Here is a 17060-nt window from a genome sequence, read left to right on the forward strand (position 1 = left end):
GAGCATTGAAGAGCAGTTGAAGTGAAAATTTGGGAGGAAGCGGCAGGGGAGGTTGAAGCCTTGTAAGCAATGCAGAGATGGTGGCTAGGTCGAGGTGGGCAAAATATCGTTTGTGGGCTGGATCTGGCTCATGGAGGGACTTTGTCCAGCCCATGGTGGGTCCCAGGCACTGTCCAGTGCCCCGCTGCCCCCTGGTCATGCACTGGGAATGGGGCAGTTCCACAGCTAGACTGCTTTTCTAGGCAGCCCAGGTGGTGGTGGTAGCTCCTTTCAGGTGCTGTTGCCACTGTCCTCAGCCCCATGGTACTGGCAGGTACCCATGCACACAGCTTTAACTCTCACCTGCCCTGTGCCTGCTCTGGACTCTTAACCAGCTCCGGACCAGCTGGAACCCACGTGCACAGCCCTGACCCTGGCTTGCCCTGTGCCTGTTCTGGACTTGCCCACCCACACCAAGCAGTGGCAGCAATGGCGGTGGCCGGGCAGAAACTGCTGCTTGGAGCAGGGGAGAAGTAGCCTCTCCCCCTCACTGCTGCCAGGCCCTTCTGGCTGCAGCTGCCTGTGCCCAGGCTGCTGTGTGGCTCTTGCACTGTCACTGCTGTCCTGCTGTGTGGCTCAGAGGTGGTGGTGATGACAGAAGAGAGGAGCTGCAGGGCAGGTGGCTGTAGCAAGAAGGGCCCAGCAGCAACGATGGGGAGGGGGCTGCTTTTCCCCAATGGTGAGCAGCAGCTTCTGCCTGGCTGCTGCCGCTGCTCACCCTGGGTGGGCAGTCCAAAGCAGGTATAGGGTGGGCTGGGTTTGGGGCTGTGCATGCGCATTCTGGCTGGTCCGATCTGCCAAAGTGAGTCCAGAGTGGGCGCAGGTTGGGGCTGTGCGCTGACTGGCTCGCAGCTGTTCCCCGGAACTGCCTGTGTGGCCCACAGGCCCAGATAATTGCCCGCCCCTGGTCTAGATGCATTCTAACACTTGACATTTCATTCCAAGAAGCCTTTACAGTGGAGAAATCTGATAAACAAATTGCCCCTAAAATGTATAGATGTTTCTTTATACATCATTTGTTTTAACTTCCTTAACCTACATAACAAAATCCAATAGCTGGAAGTTCTGGCCACAAGGAGCCAAGCAGGCTTGTCACTTGCTTCGGAGTTATAACTTCTGAAATGTTAATGTGTTTGTTTTTCTGTGGAAGTGATGTTAGGGGTTAATATACAGTATTTTTTTTTCTTCAAAAAAGCAGGACTTTCTTGAAATTAGAAATTGCTAACATCCTATTTTACTTGTTATTTCAGTCAGTTTTCCAACTGGTTCTCTGAGTTCTGCTTCAAATTTATATGAATTACTCTTTTTGGTACAGAAGAACACACAAGCTTTAAAAATGCCGATAATCAACAACCTCTTGGTAAAACGTGTCAGAATAAACCTCCGAAATTGGGTATGACTTAATGAGTCATTTAATACTAAAATGTCTACAGTGGGCACAGGAAATGAACGGTGGATTGCAGATTTCCCTCTATGCGCAGGTTCTTTATATGCGAATTCGCCCTTATGTGATGAGCATATTTAGTCCCATGATTCATTATATGTGAGGTAAATTTGCTGTTGTGCAATCAGCATAGATGCCCCCCCCGTAAGTCTGTGGGGGGAGAGGAAAGGGCCGTGGCCCCCCACACCCCAGCCCCGGCTGCAGCGGCCCCAGGAGTGGCCAGTGCCAGTTGCCTGCAGCTGCTAGGCTGTACTGTGCTCTGCCTGTCCCCTTGTGCCTGGGCTAACTCCAGCTCCCAGGCTGCGCTGTGCTGTGGTGCAGGCAGCTGGTGTCAGCTGTTCCTGGGGCTGCTCCAGCATGGGCTGGGGTGAGCGCAGACAAGCAGAGCCCCTGAGCAGGGGGTGCAGGACTCACCCCAGCCCCGGCTGCAGCAGCCCCAGGAGCGGCCGGGGCCAGCTGCCTGCACTGGATTTGCCGCTCTGTTCCCGCTGCTTCACTGCCTTGTGCAGTCCTCTGGAGCAGCACCCTCCCCCTGCCCCTTCCCCCTAGTCCCAGCCTCACTCCCTCCTCCCCTCCCTCCCTCCCTCCCTCCCTCACCGCCATGTAAACCTGTCCCTATTTGTTACATTGTAAAGTGGGCTAGCTTTATGCAAATTTGATTTATGCTGTTCTCCGGGAATGCATGGACAGCATACGTCATGGGAAACCTGTACTTCAATTCACGTAGGCTTTTGTCTGTATCCCATAATAATTGAAGGGTTTTTTTCACGTGTGGATTGAAATGTTGTTGGAAATGGAAGAACTCCTTGTTTGGGTCTGATGATACGGCGCGAGGTTCTCACATTCTTACAGATTTTCTTGAGCATCAGTGTTGGACTTTTGGGTCATTCCACTCTCCAGTTTTGGATAAGTGATTGTATTTGCTGGCAGTGATTAGTCTCTACCAAGCTGTTGCTGAAGAGTGCCTAAACTTTGGTTTGCAAGAGAGGTTGCAGAGTTGACGGTGAGACTACTGTGCAGTACTTGAAGGTGTCTGCCTCCTTGCACTGTTGATCTACATTAAGTTTTCTCTGCTATGCAGTGCCCAACTCAGAGCAAAGGGGAGTTTGGCAAGGAGGTTGCACAGCACAGATTTAGTTTTCTGTGAGAAGTAATTAGATGATATATATTTTTAAAGTAATAGTTTCTCATAGCCCATTCTTCTAAAAAGTTGCTTGGTTGCTTGTAACTCATTATATTATTACAGTTATTTGACAACCCTTTAGCCAAGATGCAACTCTCAGGGATTGCCTTCCTGAATCCCATAGGCTCCTCTTGAAGAGTTCAGGAAAAATAAGCCTCCTAACTTACTGGACCCTTTAAACAGGCCTCTCCAACTTGGCTGGGTGCTGCCAGGCCACTCACTCTGGGCTGCATGCCCTGTAGGCCTCAGGCTGTGCTGCATAGTGCCTGAAGCACCACAGAGGCTGCTGGAATGCACTGTGACCCCCAATATATGCATATGCCACGCTACATAAGCCCCTGACTTTTGTCCCCCCCCCCCCCCCCACCCACCACACCCCCCACCACCACCAATGCCATACCACGTGAGCTCCTGTTGCTTCCCATGGCCCTGATGTACAAACCCGCTGAGTATGTGGACATGACACCTGGTGTGGTCTTGCCATGCAGCCCTCTTTCCTCCCTGCCGCGCAGTGAGCAACTCATTTCACACTGTACTGATGGAGATATTGCATTGGGTCCTTTGGTGCCCCCCCCCCCCCCCCACCCCAAGCCCTCTGGCCATGAGCTTCCTTAAACCCAATGGTTTGGCAGGCAGCAGAAGCTGGAGGAGAGGGTGGGAGCCCAGGGACTCCAGAAGAAGCAGCAAGAGAGCAAATGGGGGAGAACAGTGCCCAGTTGCAGTTTAATCCTTTGGGGGCTGCATGCGGCCAGCAGACAGCCCTGCTTTAAACTATAATCTTAGGTGATGTCAATAGACAATATAAAATGAAAACTTTAAGTGAAAAAATATTTCTTGCAGAAATCTTGTATAGCTGCTGGGGTTTTTTGTGTTTTAAAGTTTTAATTCTATCAAAAGAAAAGGTGCCATTCATATTTTCTGTATGGTGTTCTCATTGGAAAATTAAAGGAATTTTTGTTTTAATTGTTTAAATTTATTCTCTGCCACAAATATTGTAACAAATTTGAGAAGTTTGTTTTTAAGAAGAAATAAGATGTAAATTCATGGCAAGTTCTAGTAGTCCTTCCTAGAGCTAAGTACAGAGGACAAACTGTTGGCCATCAAAAGTTTGTCTCCATTACAACCAATATAGCTCTTCCACTAATTCATCAGGTTTTAGATTTGCATATGGGTCAGCTAGTTAACAAATCCTGCCTTGCCTTGGTTGTTTTGTGCTCCAGCTAACTGCTGTCAAGGTAGCAGTAGCAGTTCAAAGGGCACCGCTTCTGCAGTTGGCTGTGTAGGACTGATGAGCTCCACCTGATTGGAGAATGGCACCCTTTGAATCACAAGTCAAAGCAAACAGCTGAGTAGCTGATTTATTTTTTTGCAATCCACTGCGAACTAAGTGGGTTGCAAGCCACCTCTGTGCAAAAAAAATCAAAGTTTTTTCTTGTACTATATAACAATTTTAATTTTACAGAAGTGTAAATCAAATGCAATCTGTACATAATTATCTGCAAGGATCCAGGTTTTCTGTTTTCTCTGTTTTTAAAAACATGCGGGTTTTCTGCAGTTTCCCATGTTTTTTCCCCTTTAAAGGAGATTTTCCCTTGCAGGTGATGCAGAGCAAGCAATGTGGCAGGGAGGTGGGGCGCAGATTTCTGTGCCCACTGCAGGGCATGGGGCTGCAGCTGGGCTGGGCCAGCTTTGGGCAGGAGCCACCTTCGTGGCTCAGTGGGTGGGACCAAGGAGTGCTGCTTTGCCACGGCTGCCAAGGTTTGGTGCCCCCTGCCCACCCAGCAGTAGCAGGGGGCACAACTCTGCTACCACTGTGCCTTGCTACGGCGGTGCTCCTTCATTCGCACAGAGATGATTCCTGCTTGGAGCTGGTCCTGTTTGGTTACGGCCCCACGCCTTGCTGTGGGTGCAGAAATCTGGGAGGCCACGTGCCTCTCTGCCCCCTAACATGTCTCCTGTACCCACACCCTTCATAGCATCATAGAAAATTAGGGTTGGAAGGGACCTCAGGAGATCATCTAGCCCAGCCCCCTGCTCAAAGCAGGATCATCCCAGCCAGAGCTTTGTCTAGCTGGGTCTTGAAAACCTCCAAGGATGGAGCTTCCACCACTTCTCTGGGTAACCTGTTCCAGTGTTTTACTACCCTCTGAATGAGAAAATTCTTCTTAATATCTAACCTAAACTTCCCTTGCTGCAACTTGAGACCGTTGCTCCTTGTTTTGTCACCACTGAGAACAGTCCAGCTCTATCCTGTTTCAAGTGCCCCTTTAGGTAGTCGAAGGCTGATATTAAATCCCCTCCAAGTGAAGGAAACAGGGGGAGAGCTCTGATTTTCCATGATTTAAAAAAAAAAACAAACAACAAAAACCCCCCGACAAAATCAAACACCAAAATTTATAGGTATTTAGAATTTGTTTTATTATAATAATTGAGGCACTGGTAGGCTTTGATACTTTAGAGAGAACCAGGTTTCCCAAATCTGGAATTGAATTTAACTATCCCAGGAAAAAGAACTGAGTTTTTTCAGCAGAGGTCAGAAGGTAGAAGTGCTGGCACTTGTGATCTCTCCTTTATTGTTTACGAATGGGGAAAAAAAAATCATTTTCACTAGGGGACTTGAAATATGATTGAAGAACAAGGTCATAACATTTCCCTATGCAGATTGGGCATATTTAAATTGGGTACTGTAAAACAGTATTCTACATCTTTTTTTTATTTTGTGATGAGTAACTGTACAGTTAACTTGGATTTTCTATTCCTTGAATATTTCCTTCAGACAAGCAAGATTGTACCCAATCAAAGAAATAACTTAAAAATGTGTAAGGTATCTTGTCTTTTATACCACTTAATGCTATTGATACTTTGTGACTTAAACGCTAAGGATCGTTCCTTTAGTCTTTTTATTGTATTTATTCAAAGGAGATGGTATTCAATCCTCAAACAAAAAACTTATGTTTTATAACTTATATTTTATACATTTCAGATGTAGCAATATCATATATTGTAACCAAACAAACGTAAGATCTCTTGAATCTGCTCAATTTGAAACTTTACACAATGCATACTTTATAATACCAGAAATGTACATGACGTGGAGTTCACGAAGTGTTTTGTCATTTGCTCATTAAGTTTTTTGTTAGTTTGTTTTTTTTAAATAATATATATTTTTTTAGCATGTTGAAAACCTAATTTGGGCAGTACCCACTTTTTTTACATCCTCTTTATCTTGTGATGCAGGTGACCAATGAAACATTGGAATTTCAGGAAGAAACAAAAGAGGAATCAGATGAAGAGGAGGATGCTGGTCCTGTTTGGTTACGGCCCCACGCCTTGCTGTGGGTGCAGAAATCTGGGAGGCCACGTGCCTCTCTGCCCCCTAACATGTCTCCTGTACCCACACCCTTCATAGCATCATAGAAAATTAGGGTTGGAAGGGACCTCAGGAGATCATCTAGCCCAGCCCCCTGCTCAAAGCAGGATCATCCCAGCCAGAGCTTTGTCTAGCTGGGTCTTGAAAACCTCCAAGGATGGAGCTTCCACCACTTCTCTGGGTAACCTGTTCCAGTGTTTTACTACCCTCTGAATGAGAAAATTCTTCTTAATATCTAACCTAAACTTCCCTTGCTGCAACTTGAGACCGTTGCTCCTTGTTTTGTCACCACTGAGAACAGTCCAGCTCTATCCTGTTTCAAGTGCCCCTTTAGGTAGTCGAAGGCTGATATTAAATCCCCTCCAAGTGAAGGAAACAGGGGGAGAGCTCTGATTTTCCATGATTTAAAAAAAAAAACAAACAACAAAAACCCCCCGACAAAATCAAACACCAAAATTTATAGGTATTTAGAATTTGTTTTATTATAATAATTGAGGCACTGGTAGGCTTTGATACTTTAGAGAGAACCAGGTTTCCCAAATCTGGAATTGAATTTAACTATCCCAGGAAAAAGAACTGAGTTTTTTCAGCAGAGGTCAGAAGGTAGAAGTGCTGGCACTTGTGATCTCTCCTTTATTGTTTACGAATGGGGAAAAAAAAATCATTTTCACTAGGGGACTTGAAATATGATTGAAGAACAAGGTCATAACATTTCCCTATGCAGATTGGGCATATTTAAATTGGGTACTGTAAAACAGTATTCTACATCTTTTTTTTATTTTGTGATGAGTAACTGTACAGTTAACTTGGATTTTCTATTCCTTGAATATTTCCTTCAGACAAGCAAGATTGTACCCAATCAAAGAAATAACTTAAAAATGTGTAAGGTATCTTGTCTTTTATACCACTTAATGCTATTGATACTTTGTGACTTAAACGCTAAGGATCGTTCCTTTAGTCTTTTTATTGTATTTATTCAAAGGAGATGGTATTCAATCCTCAAACAAAAAACTTATGTTTTATAACTTATATTTTATACATTTCAGATGTAGCAATATCATATATTGTAACCAAACAAACGTAAGATCTCTTGAATCTGCTCAATTTGAAACTTTACACAATGCATACTTTATAATACCAGAAATGTACATGACGTGGAGTTCACGAAGTGTTTTGTCATTTGCTCATTAAGTTTTTTGTTAGTTTGTTTTTTTTAAATAATATATATTTTTTTAGCATGTTGAAAACCTAATTTGGGCAGTACCCACTTTTTTTACATCCTCTTTATCTTGTGATGCAGGTGACCAATGAAACATTGGAATTTCAGGAAGAAACAAAAGAGGAATCAGATGAAGAGGAGGATGATGATGAAGAATCTGGACGACTGCGTTTCAAAACTGAACGAAAAGAAGGAACAATTATTAGGCTTTCAGATGTTACAAGAGAGAGAAGAAACATTCCTGAAACTTTGGGTAAGATTCTGTGGCAGTCACTACAAAAGAGGACAATAGTAGAAGGACCTAAAAGATTAGGTGGTTTAAAACTTTATTCACTATTTAATGTCTTTCCAAAGAGGAGAGAGAACAAATCTCTTCCATTAGCTTGCTTTATAACCAGCTGTTCTTCTGTAGCAGTATAATGGTATGCTGTAAGAAGCGAGTGCAGTGTTTACTCATTGAAACTTTGTAGTTCCTTAAACCAGTACAGCAGCTGCCTATACACTTGGAATAATCCATTACTGTTCTAGTATGTATACCTTTTAAATGTTCAGAGTTTTCACTTGATAATGTTTACAATTATGATATGGTTTTAAACTAGAGAAAACTAACTTAATGGGTTTGTGTAGCAGCACTGAACATATATTTGGTACATCTTTTTAGTATTTAAGTGGGTAAAGGCATTCTTTGGTTAATCCCAGTAAGACTTTTTCATCAATTAGCTAATGAACTGATAGAGCACTGTGTGCAGTTTCAGTAAAAATAAAGAATTGATTTTTAGCTGTCCCTGACTCGACCCTGTTTTAGCTTGTCTGTGTAAATAAAATTACATTTTGTTAGCTTTTAAGGGTTTATTTCAAGGCAGCAGATTATTCCCAAGGTGTTCAGTTATGATTTTTTAATATTTTTTTACCGTATTTAGTTGAATACAGGATGAGGTGTGCCCCCCTCCCCCCAATTTAACATGGGGGGGAGGGGAGGAATCCACTCATTTTATAATCGCATACAAGGAAACCTCACTAAATACTAGAGGTACACCTATACATCGGTCAGATATTGAATCAGTACCGATTTTATGAAGAAAATTGTCTATATCGGCCCTATGGGGAAAATAAATACCCATGCTGGGCGCACCTGCAGCACAGCACAGAGCAGAGCCAGCAGTGTGGAGAGCTGCCTCCAGCTGGTAAGTCGGAAGGGGAGGGGGCAGATCAATGCCCCCTGCAGTGAGGGAGGGGGCAGGGGCAGGCACTGCCAGGTGTGTGGGGGGGTGGTCGTGGGATGGAGGTACGGCTCATGGGAGAAGGGTGGCTGCTGCTTGCACCCTGGGAGGGCTGTGGGGAGGGTGAGAGGGGACATGTGCCCCTGGATCTGCGCAGCTGCAGCCCACGCCGCAGGGTGGAGCTGGAGCCGCACAGTACTAGCTCTTCTCACCAGGAGCTGGGCTCGGAGCGGGCTCCAGTGGCACTCAAAGGAGGCTGCAGCCACCCCAGATTTGCCTGCAGCTCCACTCCCAGCCCCATGCTGCTGCCTGGTGCAGCCCTGGCTGAACAGCCCGTCTCCACCCAAGCGCTGGGAAAAGCTGTGGCTGCCGTGGGCAGCAACATAGGGCTGGGAGCAGAGCTGCAGCAAGATTTGGGATGGCTGCAGCCTCCTCCCAGTACTGCCGGAGCCCACTCTGAGCCCAGCCCCCGGCAAGAAGAGCCCCTTGCAGCACCGGTTCTGGCTCCACCCCACAGCTGCAGCCCACCCTGTGCAGATCTGGAGGCACATGCCGCCACCCCATGAGCTGTGCCTCCCCTGCCCTCCCCCTCACTGTGGGGAGACATTGATCTGCACCCCCACGAGTCACTGGTGCCTCCTGGATCTGAGGGGACACCTGCAGAAGCTGCCCCATCACGGGGGTTACCAGCCCTACTAACAGTATCTTGTCGGCCAGCGGGGCCGGTGGCTTCTGCAGCGCCATGTCAACCCGGGGCGTTGGACCAGCAGGCCGGCCGGGCACCACTCCCACACGATGGGTTAGTGCAGCCCATCTGAACAAGATATATATGGTAGCGCTCAGTCCCCTTCAGCGCCAACTCTTCTTCGAGGGTGCCACTACATTACATACATTTTGACTTCCTCTTCACTCCCACAGCTGAGCTGTGCCTTTCTTTCCCATTTCCAGTCATTCCAGTTTCTTCACCTGCCTTAAATGTTTGGCAAACGTCACAAAACTAGGCACAAAACAGTTCATGCAGAATCCCTCTGTTGCCCCCTCTCCTAGATTGCTACATCTATGTTTTATTTAATGTTTATTGCTTTCAAATTGGTTCCTCACATCTATGTGCTTAGTGAGTGCAGGGTCTGACAGGAAGGGGGAAAGGGGCTGCCAGGGGAAAAAGGTGGGGGATACCTGACACCTCCCCCAGACTTTCTTTCCTTTCTCTAGCAGTGGGAGGGGGACAAATTCAAGGCAAACCTCTGATAATTAGATTCTACACCTGGAAAATTATAAGAAAATTTATAATTTTTTTCCTTGTATAGAATCTAATTGGGGGGGCTGTCTTGTAATCAAGGTAGGCTTCTATTCAACTAAATAGGGCAAACATTTTGGTATTTAATTGTCCTACTGGAGACCACTGTAGCTACGACTCATTTAATAGTTGCAGAACATCTAGCATCTTGTAGTGGTATAAGGAACACCAGTATGACTAGAAATAAACGTGAAATGAAGCAGATTAGCTGTGCCAGGATGTGTCCCATCAAAACAGACGCATTTCATTGAGTGAAATGCATGGCTTTTTTCATCCTGCCTGCAGATGCTTATTGACTTAAGCAAGGCTTTTGATATGGTCTCCCGCAGCATTCTTGCAAGCAAGCTAAGGAAGTACGGCTTGGATGAGCAGACTGTAAGGTGGATAGAAAGCTGGCTGGATCATCAGGCTCAATGGGTAGTGATCAATGGTTCGATGTCTACTTGGCAGCCAGTATCAAACGGAGTGTCCCAGGGGTCAGTCCTGGTTTTGTTCAGTATCTTCCTTAATGATCTGGGAGAAGGGATGGAGTGTACCCTCAGCAAGTTTGCAGATGACACCAAGCTGGGGAGAGTAGTAGATGTGCCGGAGGTTAGGGCTAGGATTCAGTGTGACCTAGACAAATTGAAGGATTGGACCAAAAGGAATCTCAACAAGGACAAGTGCAAAGTCCTGCACTTACAAATCAATAATCCCATGCACCGCTACAGGCTTGGGACCAACTGGCTAAGCAGCAACTCTGCAGAAAAGGACCTGGGGGTTACAGTGAGCAGTAAGCTGGATATGAGTCAACAGTGTGTCCTTAATGCCAAGAAGACTAACAGCATGCTTGGCTGCTGTTAGGAGCATTGCCAGCAGATTGAAACGGAACTAGGTTCATCTAGTTTGCAGAAGAGAAAACTGAGGGGAGGTTTGATAGCAACCTTTAACTACCTGAAAGGTGGTTCCAAAGAGGATGGAGCTAGATCAGAGGCAAGCACAGCTTCCATGCAGGATTGCTGCTAGACCAGGGGCAAGCATTAGTTCTGGGTGGGATTTTGCTGCTGCTGCAGCCACCCGGGGAACTGCTCAGCTCCTCCATCAGCACCTCCTGTCACTGCTGCAATGCTCCTGGCAGCAGGTAGGGTGGGAGCATAGGGCTTGGGCCTGCGCCCAGTGGTGTGGCAGGAGCACGGATCCCAAGTCGGCCTGGTTCTATCATGCAGGGCTCCTTGCAGCTAAGGTGCTGCTCCTGGCATTCGTGCACCACTCGGGAGAAGCTCCACATGATGGTGCCAGTGGCCTTCCTCACTCCCTGCTGCCACATGCAGTTCCTGGGACTCTGCTAGAAGTGGTTGGGAGTCCTGCTCTATGGAGCCGAGCCAGGCCAGCTCAGCCCTACTTCACGGCAGAGTCCTGTGAGTTGTATGTGGGAGCAGTGAGCAGGGCCAGGCCAGCAGCTCCATAGTGTGGGCCTCCCCGCTGCAGTGTGCAGTTCTGATGTTGTTCCAGGAGCTGCACACGAGTTACTGGGAGCCCTGTGTGAAAGAACTGGGCCAGCTTGACCCTGCTCCCTGCCGCCACGTGCAGATCCTGGAACTGGCTGGAGCCATGTACCACTGATGGGCTCTGCCTGTGCACTTCAGGAGGGATGTGGACAACCTGGAGAGGGGCCAGAGGAGGACCACTCGCATGATCAGGAGGCAGCAATGCAGGCCCTACGAAGAGAGGCTATGGGACCTGAACCTGTTCAGCCTCCGCAAGAGAAGGCTGAGGGGGGATCTAGTGGCTGTCTACAAACTAGTCAGGGGCAGGGGGGACACACACGGACCAGCAGGCATCGGGGGAGTCCCTGTTCCCCTGAGCACTACCAGGAGTGCCTAGAAATAACGGCCATAAGGTGGCAGAGAGTAGATTCAGGCTAGACACAGGAGGCGCTACTTCACTGTCAGGGCGGCTAGGATCTCGAACCATCTTCCAAGGGAAGTAGTGCTAGCTCCTACCCTGGGGGTCTTTAAGAGGAGGCTAGATGAACACCTTGCTGGGGTCTTTTGACCCCAATACTCTTTCCTGCCATGGCAGGGGGTCAGACTTGACGATCTGCTCAGGTCCCTTCCGACCCTACCAACTATGAAACTAGGCCATGAGTGCCCTAAAGGCCTATCACCTGTTGCTGCTGCCGCCAGTGCAGGGGCTGTGTGCAGTGGGAGCCCACACACACCTACTCCACCCCCAAACACTATATACAAAAGAAAGACTTTATTTGGTCTATTATGCAATCATCTCTATATACACTATGCTAGCATTTCTCAACTCATGAGTCGCGACCCAAAAGTGGGTTGCAAGACTATATGAAAGGGTCACAAACAAACTTTAAAAATGGATTCTTCTTTCAAAGAAGAAAACTGTGGAAAACCGTGGCTCTTCCTTTTCAGGCTGGCAGAGTTCTAGCCGGCAAGGGGCTGCTTTGGGGTTCCCTCTGTCTCGCACACTGTGGGGTGGGACCTGGGGCAGGGTGTAGCAGGTTGCGAGTAAGGGGCACTGGGTCGTAACTGGCCATTGGTGTTTACATATGGGTCCTGCTTCAAACAAGGCTAACCACTGCACTACGAAAATGCATGTAAATCGGGACAAATATTTTTTTAAAATAATTAAAATATGTTATAATAGATGTTTGGGGTTTTTTTTGGGGGGGGGGTGTTGGAGGAATATGATTTGGGTTTTTTTTTTCTGGTTCCAAGATGCCAAGCCCCACCGCGGAGTACTTCCACAGACAAGAGGAGGGGGACGTCTGGTGGCAGAGGGCAGGGGTTAGGGTGCAGAGCACCGCCCAGCACCTGCCTTGCGGCCCTCAACAGCTCGTCAGAACTCATTAAGTGGCCCTTCAGCCAAAATAGTTGCCCACCCCTCAGCTAAACATTTCTCTGTGGTGGCAGGTGTCAGAGCAAGGAGCCAATTGTCTTAAGTTGCAGCAAAGGAAGTTTAGGTTGGATATTAGGAAAAAGCTTTCTTACTAGGAGGTTGGTGAAGCATTGGAACAGGTTACCTAGAGAGGTGGTGCAACCTCCATTCTTGGAGGTTAAGGCCCAGCTTGACAGAATGATCTAGTTGGGGATGGTCCTGCTTTGAGTAGGGAATTGGACTATATGACCTCCTGAGGTCCCTTCCAGTCCTAATTTTCTATGATTCCACTCTTCTGGGGCTGGGGCCACTTCTGGGCAGCTCTGAGGTAGTCGAAAGGTAAGTGGTGGGGAGGAGCAGGAGGTGGGTGGGCAGGCAGCAGGGTGTCAGATGTAGGCTTGAGGGACAGGTGGCAGGGGGTAGCCTCGGGGAGTGGGGGGGAGGGACGGGGACAGGGTAGGAGGGTTGGATTAGGCATTGGGGACAAGGGGTTGGGTAAGTGGCAAGGGAGGCAGGCACTGGGGGGAGCTAGTGTAAGATGTGGCAGGGATGGAGGGGGCAGGTGACAGTGAAGTAGAGGGGTAAGTATAAGGGTAGGCACAGGCATTGGTGGGGGGTAAAAGTTGGGGTGGTCTAGACCCTCACTGCTTCCTTGGAGGTGGGGGTTGACTTCAAGACTCCTATAATTTTCCTTGTGTAGAATCTAATTATTGGGGCCATCTTAAATTCAAAGTCATCTTGGATTTGTGTAAGTATAGTAATTGATTTTTTTTAAGGGGAAAAAAACCTGAAGGTATGCCTGTGCAGTACAATGCAATGATAATCTAACAAAGCTTTCAGTTTTGGGTATCCAAAGCTAAATATTTCAGAGGATGGTACTGCATTTTTCTATGATGTATATTTAAAAGGAGACATTTTGAGCAACATGAAAAAAATACTGTGGTGTCATTATGAAGTTTTAATCAAGTTTTACGTACCTCTTAGACAAGTAAGCGGATGCAAGCTTCAGAATACAAGCTATTTATGAACTAGCTGCTCTTTGTTTGGTATTTTATATTTTGGTTTGCTAATGTCTTTGTTAATTAAAATGAGGTTTTTTTATGAGTTTTTGTTCTGCTAATGAAAGGGGCTATAGTAACTGCATTCAGTGGTGAAGTAAGCAGTACAAAACGTGTCACTTGCATGCAACTGTCAGCAGTACCTGTGGAATTCGTCGCAGTCTTTTTTAACAGGTACGACTGGTTTAAAAATGAAACTGTTAAATAGCTACTACATCTCTTTACTTTAAAATCTGAGCATAGTTGAGAAAACACTTAAAGAGAAATTAACATTTCAGTTGAAGTTACAAACGTAATTTCCATCCTGTCACATTTTGGTGACCTTTTGTGACAGCTTGTCTCTATTGGAGGAGTGCTTTCTTACTTGCTGATTAAAGATGTCATTTGAAACCATTTTATTACCAGGGATAGTGAAATTAATCTTGACATTTTGAGCCACTAGAAAAATAATTGCTGATTCACTGCATTAACTGTGTGTGTGTGTGTGTGTGTGTGTGTGAGAGAATTATATAGTCAAGATTAGAAGTGGGTGCTAGTATTAAAAAAAAAAAAAAAAAAAAAAAAAATCTTTCATGAATGGATTAGAGACTTTCCCTAAATGTTTCTTCAGCTATGAATGTGGAACTGGTGTTTTGGATAAGTTTTAGGAGGGTAAATATTGTAGGAATAATCTGAAATCAATTTCTAGGGATACTGCATTCATCTTTGGGGAGGAAGGAAAGTGTTTTACCACATGCGTGTTTACTATGATTAATTCTTTAGTGACTGTAGAGTTCCCAGTGATTTATACAAGAGACTTATTTCCTTATCCCTTAGAAGGGTAAATAATTGTTGTCTGTGGCTTGATGCTGAAACCTAAGATTATTCTTCAATCCTGTCATTCTCCAGGCTCCTCCCCTTCTTTGAGTGGTTAAAAACAAAATATTTGCCTCAGTTTCCACAACTGTCTCTAGAATTATAGAAAGTCACAAACAAAACTACAGCTGTTAATGTGTTTAGTGGTATTGATCCCTACTGTGTATAATATAATCTACATGTGTGAGGAATGACAGCTATTGCTTTTAATAGATTGTGGTTTTTTGTCTGAAATGTCAGCTGTTAATACTTCACTATTTGTCTTTTTCACATGCATGTAGAAACGTATTGTGTTATAAGATCAGGAGTTGAGTGCTGGAAAAACAGAAAGTATAAAGCAAAAAGTCACATAATTTAACTTTGAGGCACCCTTAATGCCACTCGTTTTTAAGACCGTTCATGGTGTGTGTGTGTGTGTGTGTGTGTGTGTGTGTGTGTGTGTGTGTGTGTATACACATTCAAATAGAATTATACTCATGGTATTTTTATTAGAGGTGCACTGATACATCGGTCCGATATCGGATCGGTACCCATATAAAGAAAATTTGCTGTATCAGAAATCGACCCGTTGGGGCTGATAATTTGGATGATAAATGCCTGTGCTGCATGCGTCCGCCCCCCTGTAGGGAGGGGGCAGGGCAGAGCAGGTGTGGGATGGAGCTTCGGCTCTTGTGGGGCGGGGGGGAATGTGCAGGGCTCTTCTTGGTAGGGGCTGGCCTTGGAGTGGGTGCCAGTAGCTCTGGGAGGGGGCTGCAGCCACCCCAGATTTCACCGTAGCCCCGCTCCCAGTGCCACTGCTGTGTGCCCACCCAGCCCAGCCCCGGCTCAATGCCTCGCCTCCATTCGTGTGCCAGGAAGAGCTGGGGCTGTGCCGTGGCAGCAGCACTGGGAGTGGGGCTAGGGCAAAATTTGGGGTGGCTGCCACCCCCCCCAGTGTCCGCTCTGAGCCCAGCCACTGCTGAGAAGAGCCCCATACAGCCCTGGCCCCAGCCTGGAGCTGCAGCCCACCCCATACAGATCTGGGGGCATATCCCCCGCTCCCCCCATGGGGTGCAAGCAGCAGCAGGAGCCCCTCCCATGAGCCGCAGCTCCGTCCTGTGCCTGACCTGCCCCAGTCCCTTCCTCACCGCGGGGGGGTCCTTGATTTGAGCCCCCCCATTCCCCTTCTCTCCCCCCTCCCCTTACACTGCAACAGACTGACCAGCTGGACGCAGCTGTATTGGAAATTGGATCAGTATTGAATGATATGCCTCCTTAAATACCAGCTATCAGTATTGGTCCCCAAAACCTCTTATTGGTGCACCCTGAATTTTTATGCTGTACACTGCAGTTACACCCCCACACACAATTAGTATATCTAGATACACTCTCTCTCTCTCTCTCTCTCTCTCTCTCTCTTTCTCTTTTATGCTGTGCACTGCAGTTACACCCCCACACACAATTAGTATATATAGATACTCTTTCTCTCTCTCTTTACAATATATAAATATATCTTACAGTGTGCAGCATAATACCATGGGGATAATACAGTTTTAACACATACACGTGTGTGTATCAGAGGTCAAAATAGTCTGTGCATGCACTGAGAATGAGCTAAGGCTGTTAAGGGAACCTTAAATTATTGTATTTGATATGAGTGCTTAAGGCAAGTGAATGTCCTGTAATCCTGCATTGTTTCCTGATGGATATGATCTAGAACTATTTGTTGGGATAGGATCTAAGCTAATGACCTTAAATTAATTTTCTTGTCATTTTAAAAAAGAAAGGGAATTAAAGCTTATCATATCTCCTGATATCTAATGCATGTTTTTGCTCTCCGAGAAATTTTTGGTGAGTTAAAAAAAACTGGGTGAAATTCACAAAAATCCTATCCCCATAACTGTCATCTTCACAGCGCGTGTAATAGTGCCTAAGGTAATTAATGTGGCAAAACCCTGTTTTTGCATATTCATACTTACATGAGATTTTAGCCTTTGTATTGAAAAAGCTGAGCGTGCGACCTATACCTAAATGTAAAATGCTGGGCAAAGGGATATTGCCTCATTTCCTTGCCAGGCATAAGAATTCTTAACCCTTTTCCCCCAGTTCTCTTAGGGCATATCTTGCCCAACCCCAGTTCCATTGTGTAATGGAGCAGGACTCTTTCAAAATTAGTAACAAACTAGGTGCATGGCAGGCTGTAACAACATGAACTTTATCTCCTAACCACCTGCTAGGCTGTCTGTTGCAGGGAAGATTAAAGAACACTCTAGGGCGAGAGATTCTTTTCAGCCCCGAAAAAGGAAACTTGCATGACGCATACAGTAGATTCCTTCCAGATTGCAGGAATAGGTGGAGCTGTTGCTTTCCACACAGTGGAGCCCTGGCTAGAGGACTTGCTTGACCATGCCATGGGTGCACAGGGCTCAGTTGTTCCCTTTAGAGACTCAACAGTCATTTGTGATGCCTCCGGGGTTTCCAGCTCCATCTGGGGCCATGGTCTGGATGACCTATCT

General features: G+C 46.3%; 1 protein-coding gene across 1 annotated transcript in view; it reads left to right on the top strand.

Moving 5' to 3' along the window:
- RBM33 (RNA binding motif protein 33) overlaps positions 1 to 17060 on the top strand; it is a 164448-nt gene that overhangs the window by 29112 nt on the left and 118276 nt on the right. The window contains exon 8 of the mRNA XM_025197781.1: positions 7337 to 7508. Within this exon, the coding sequence (XP_025053566.1) occupies positions 7337 to 7508 (172 nt within the window). The remainder of the gene's footprint in view (positions 1 to 7336; positions 7509 to 17060) is intronic.

Source organism: Alligator sinensis, unplaced genomic scaffold, assembly GCF_000455745.1.
Source record: "Alligator sinensis unplaced genomic scaffold, ASM45574v1 scaffold601_1, whole genome shotgun sequence".
NCBI lineage: Eukaryota > Metazoa > Chordata > Crocodylia > Alligatoridae > Alligator > Alligator sinensis.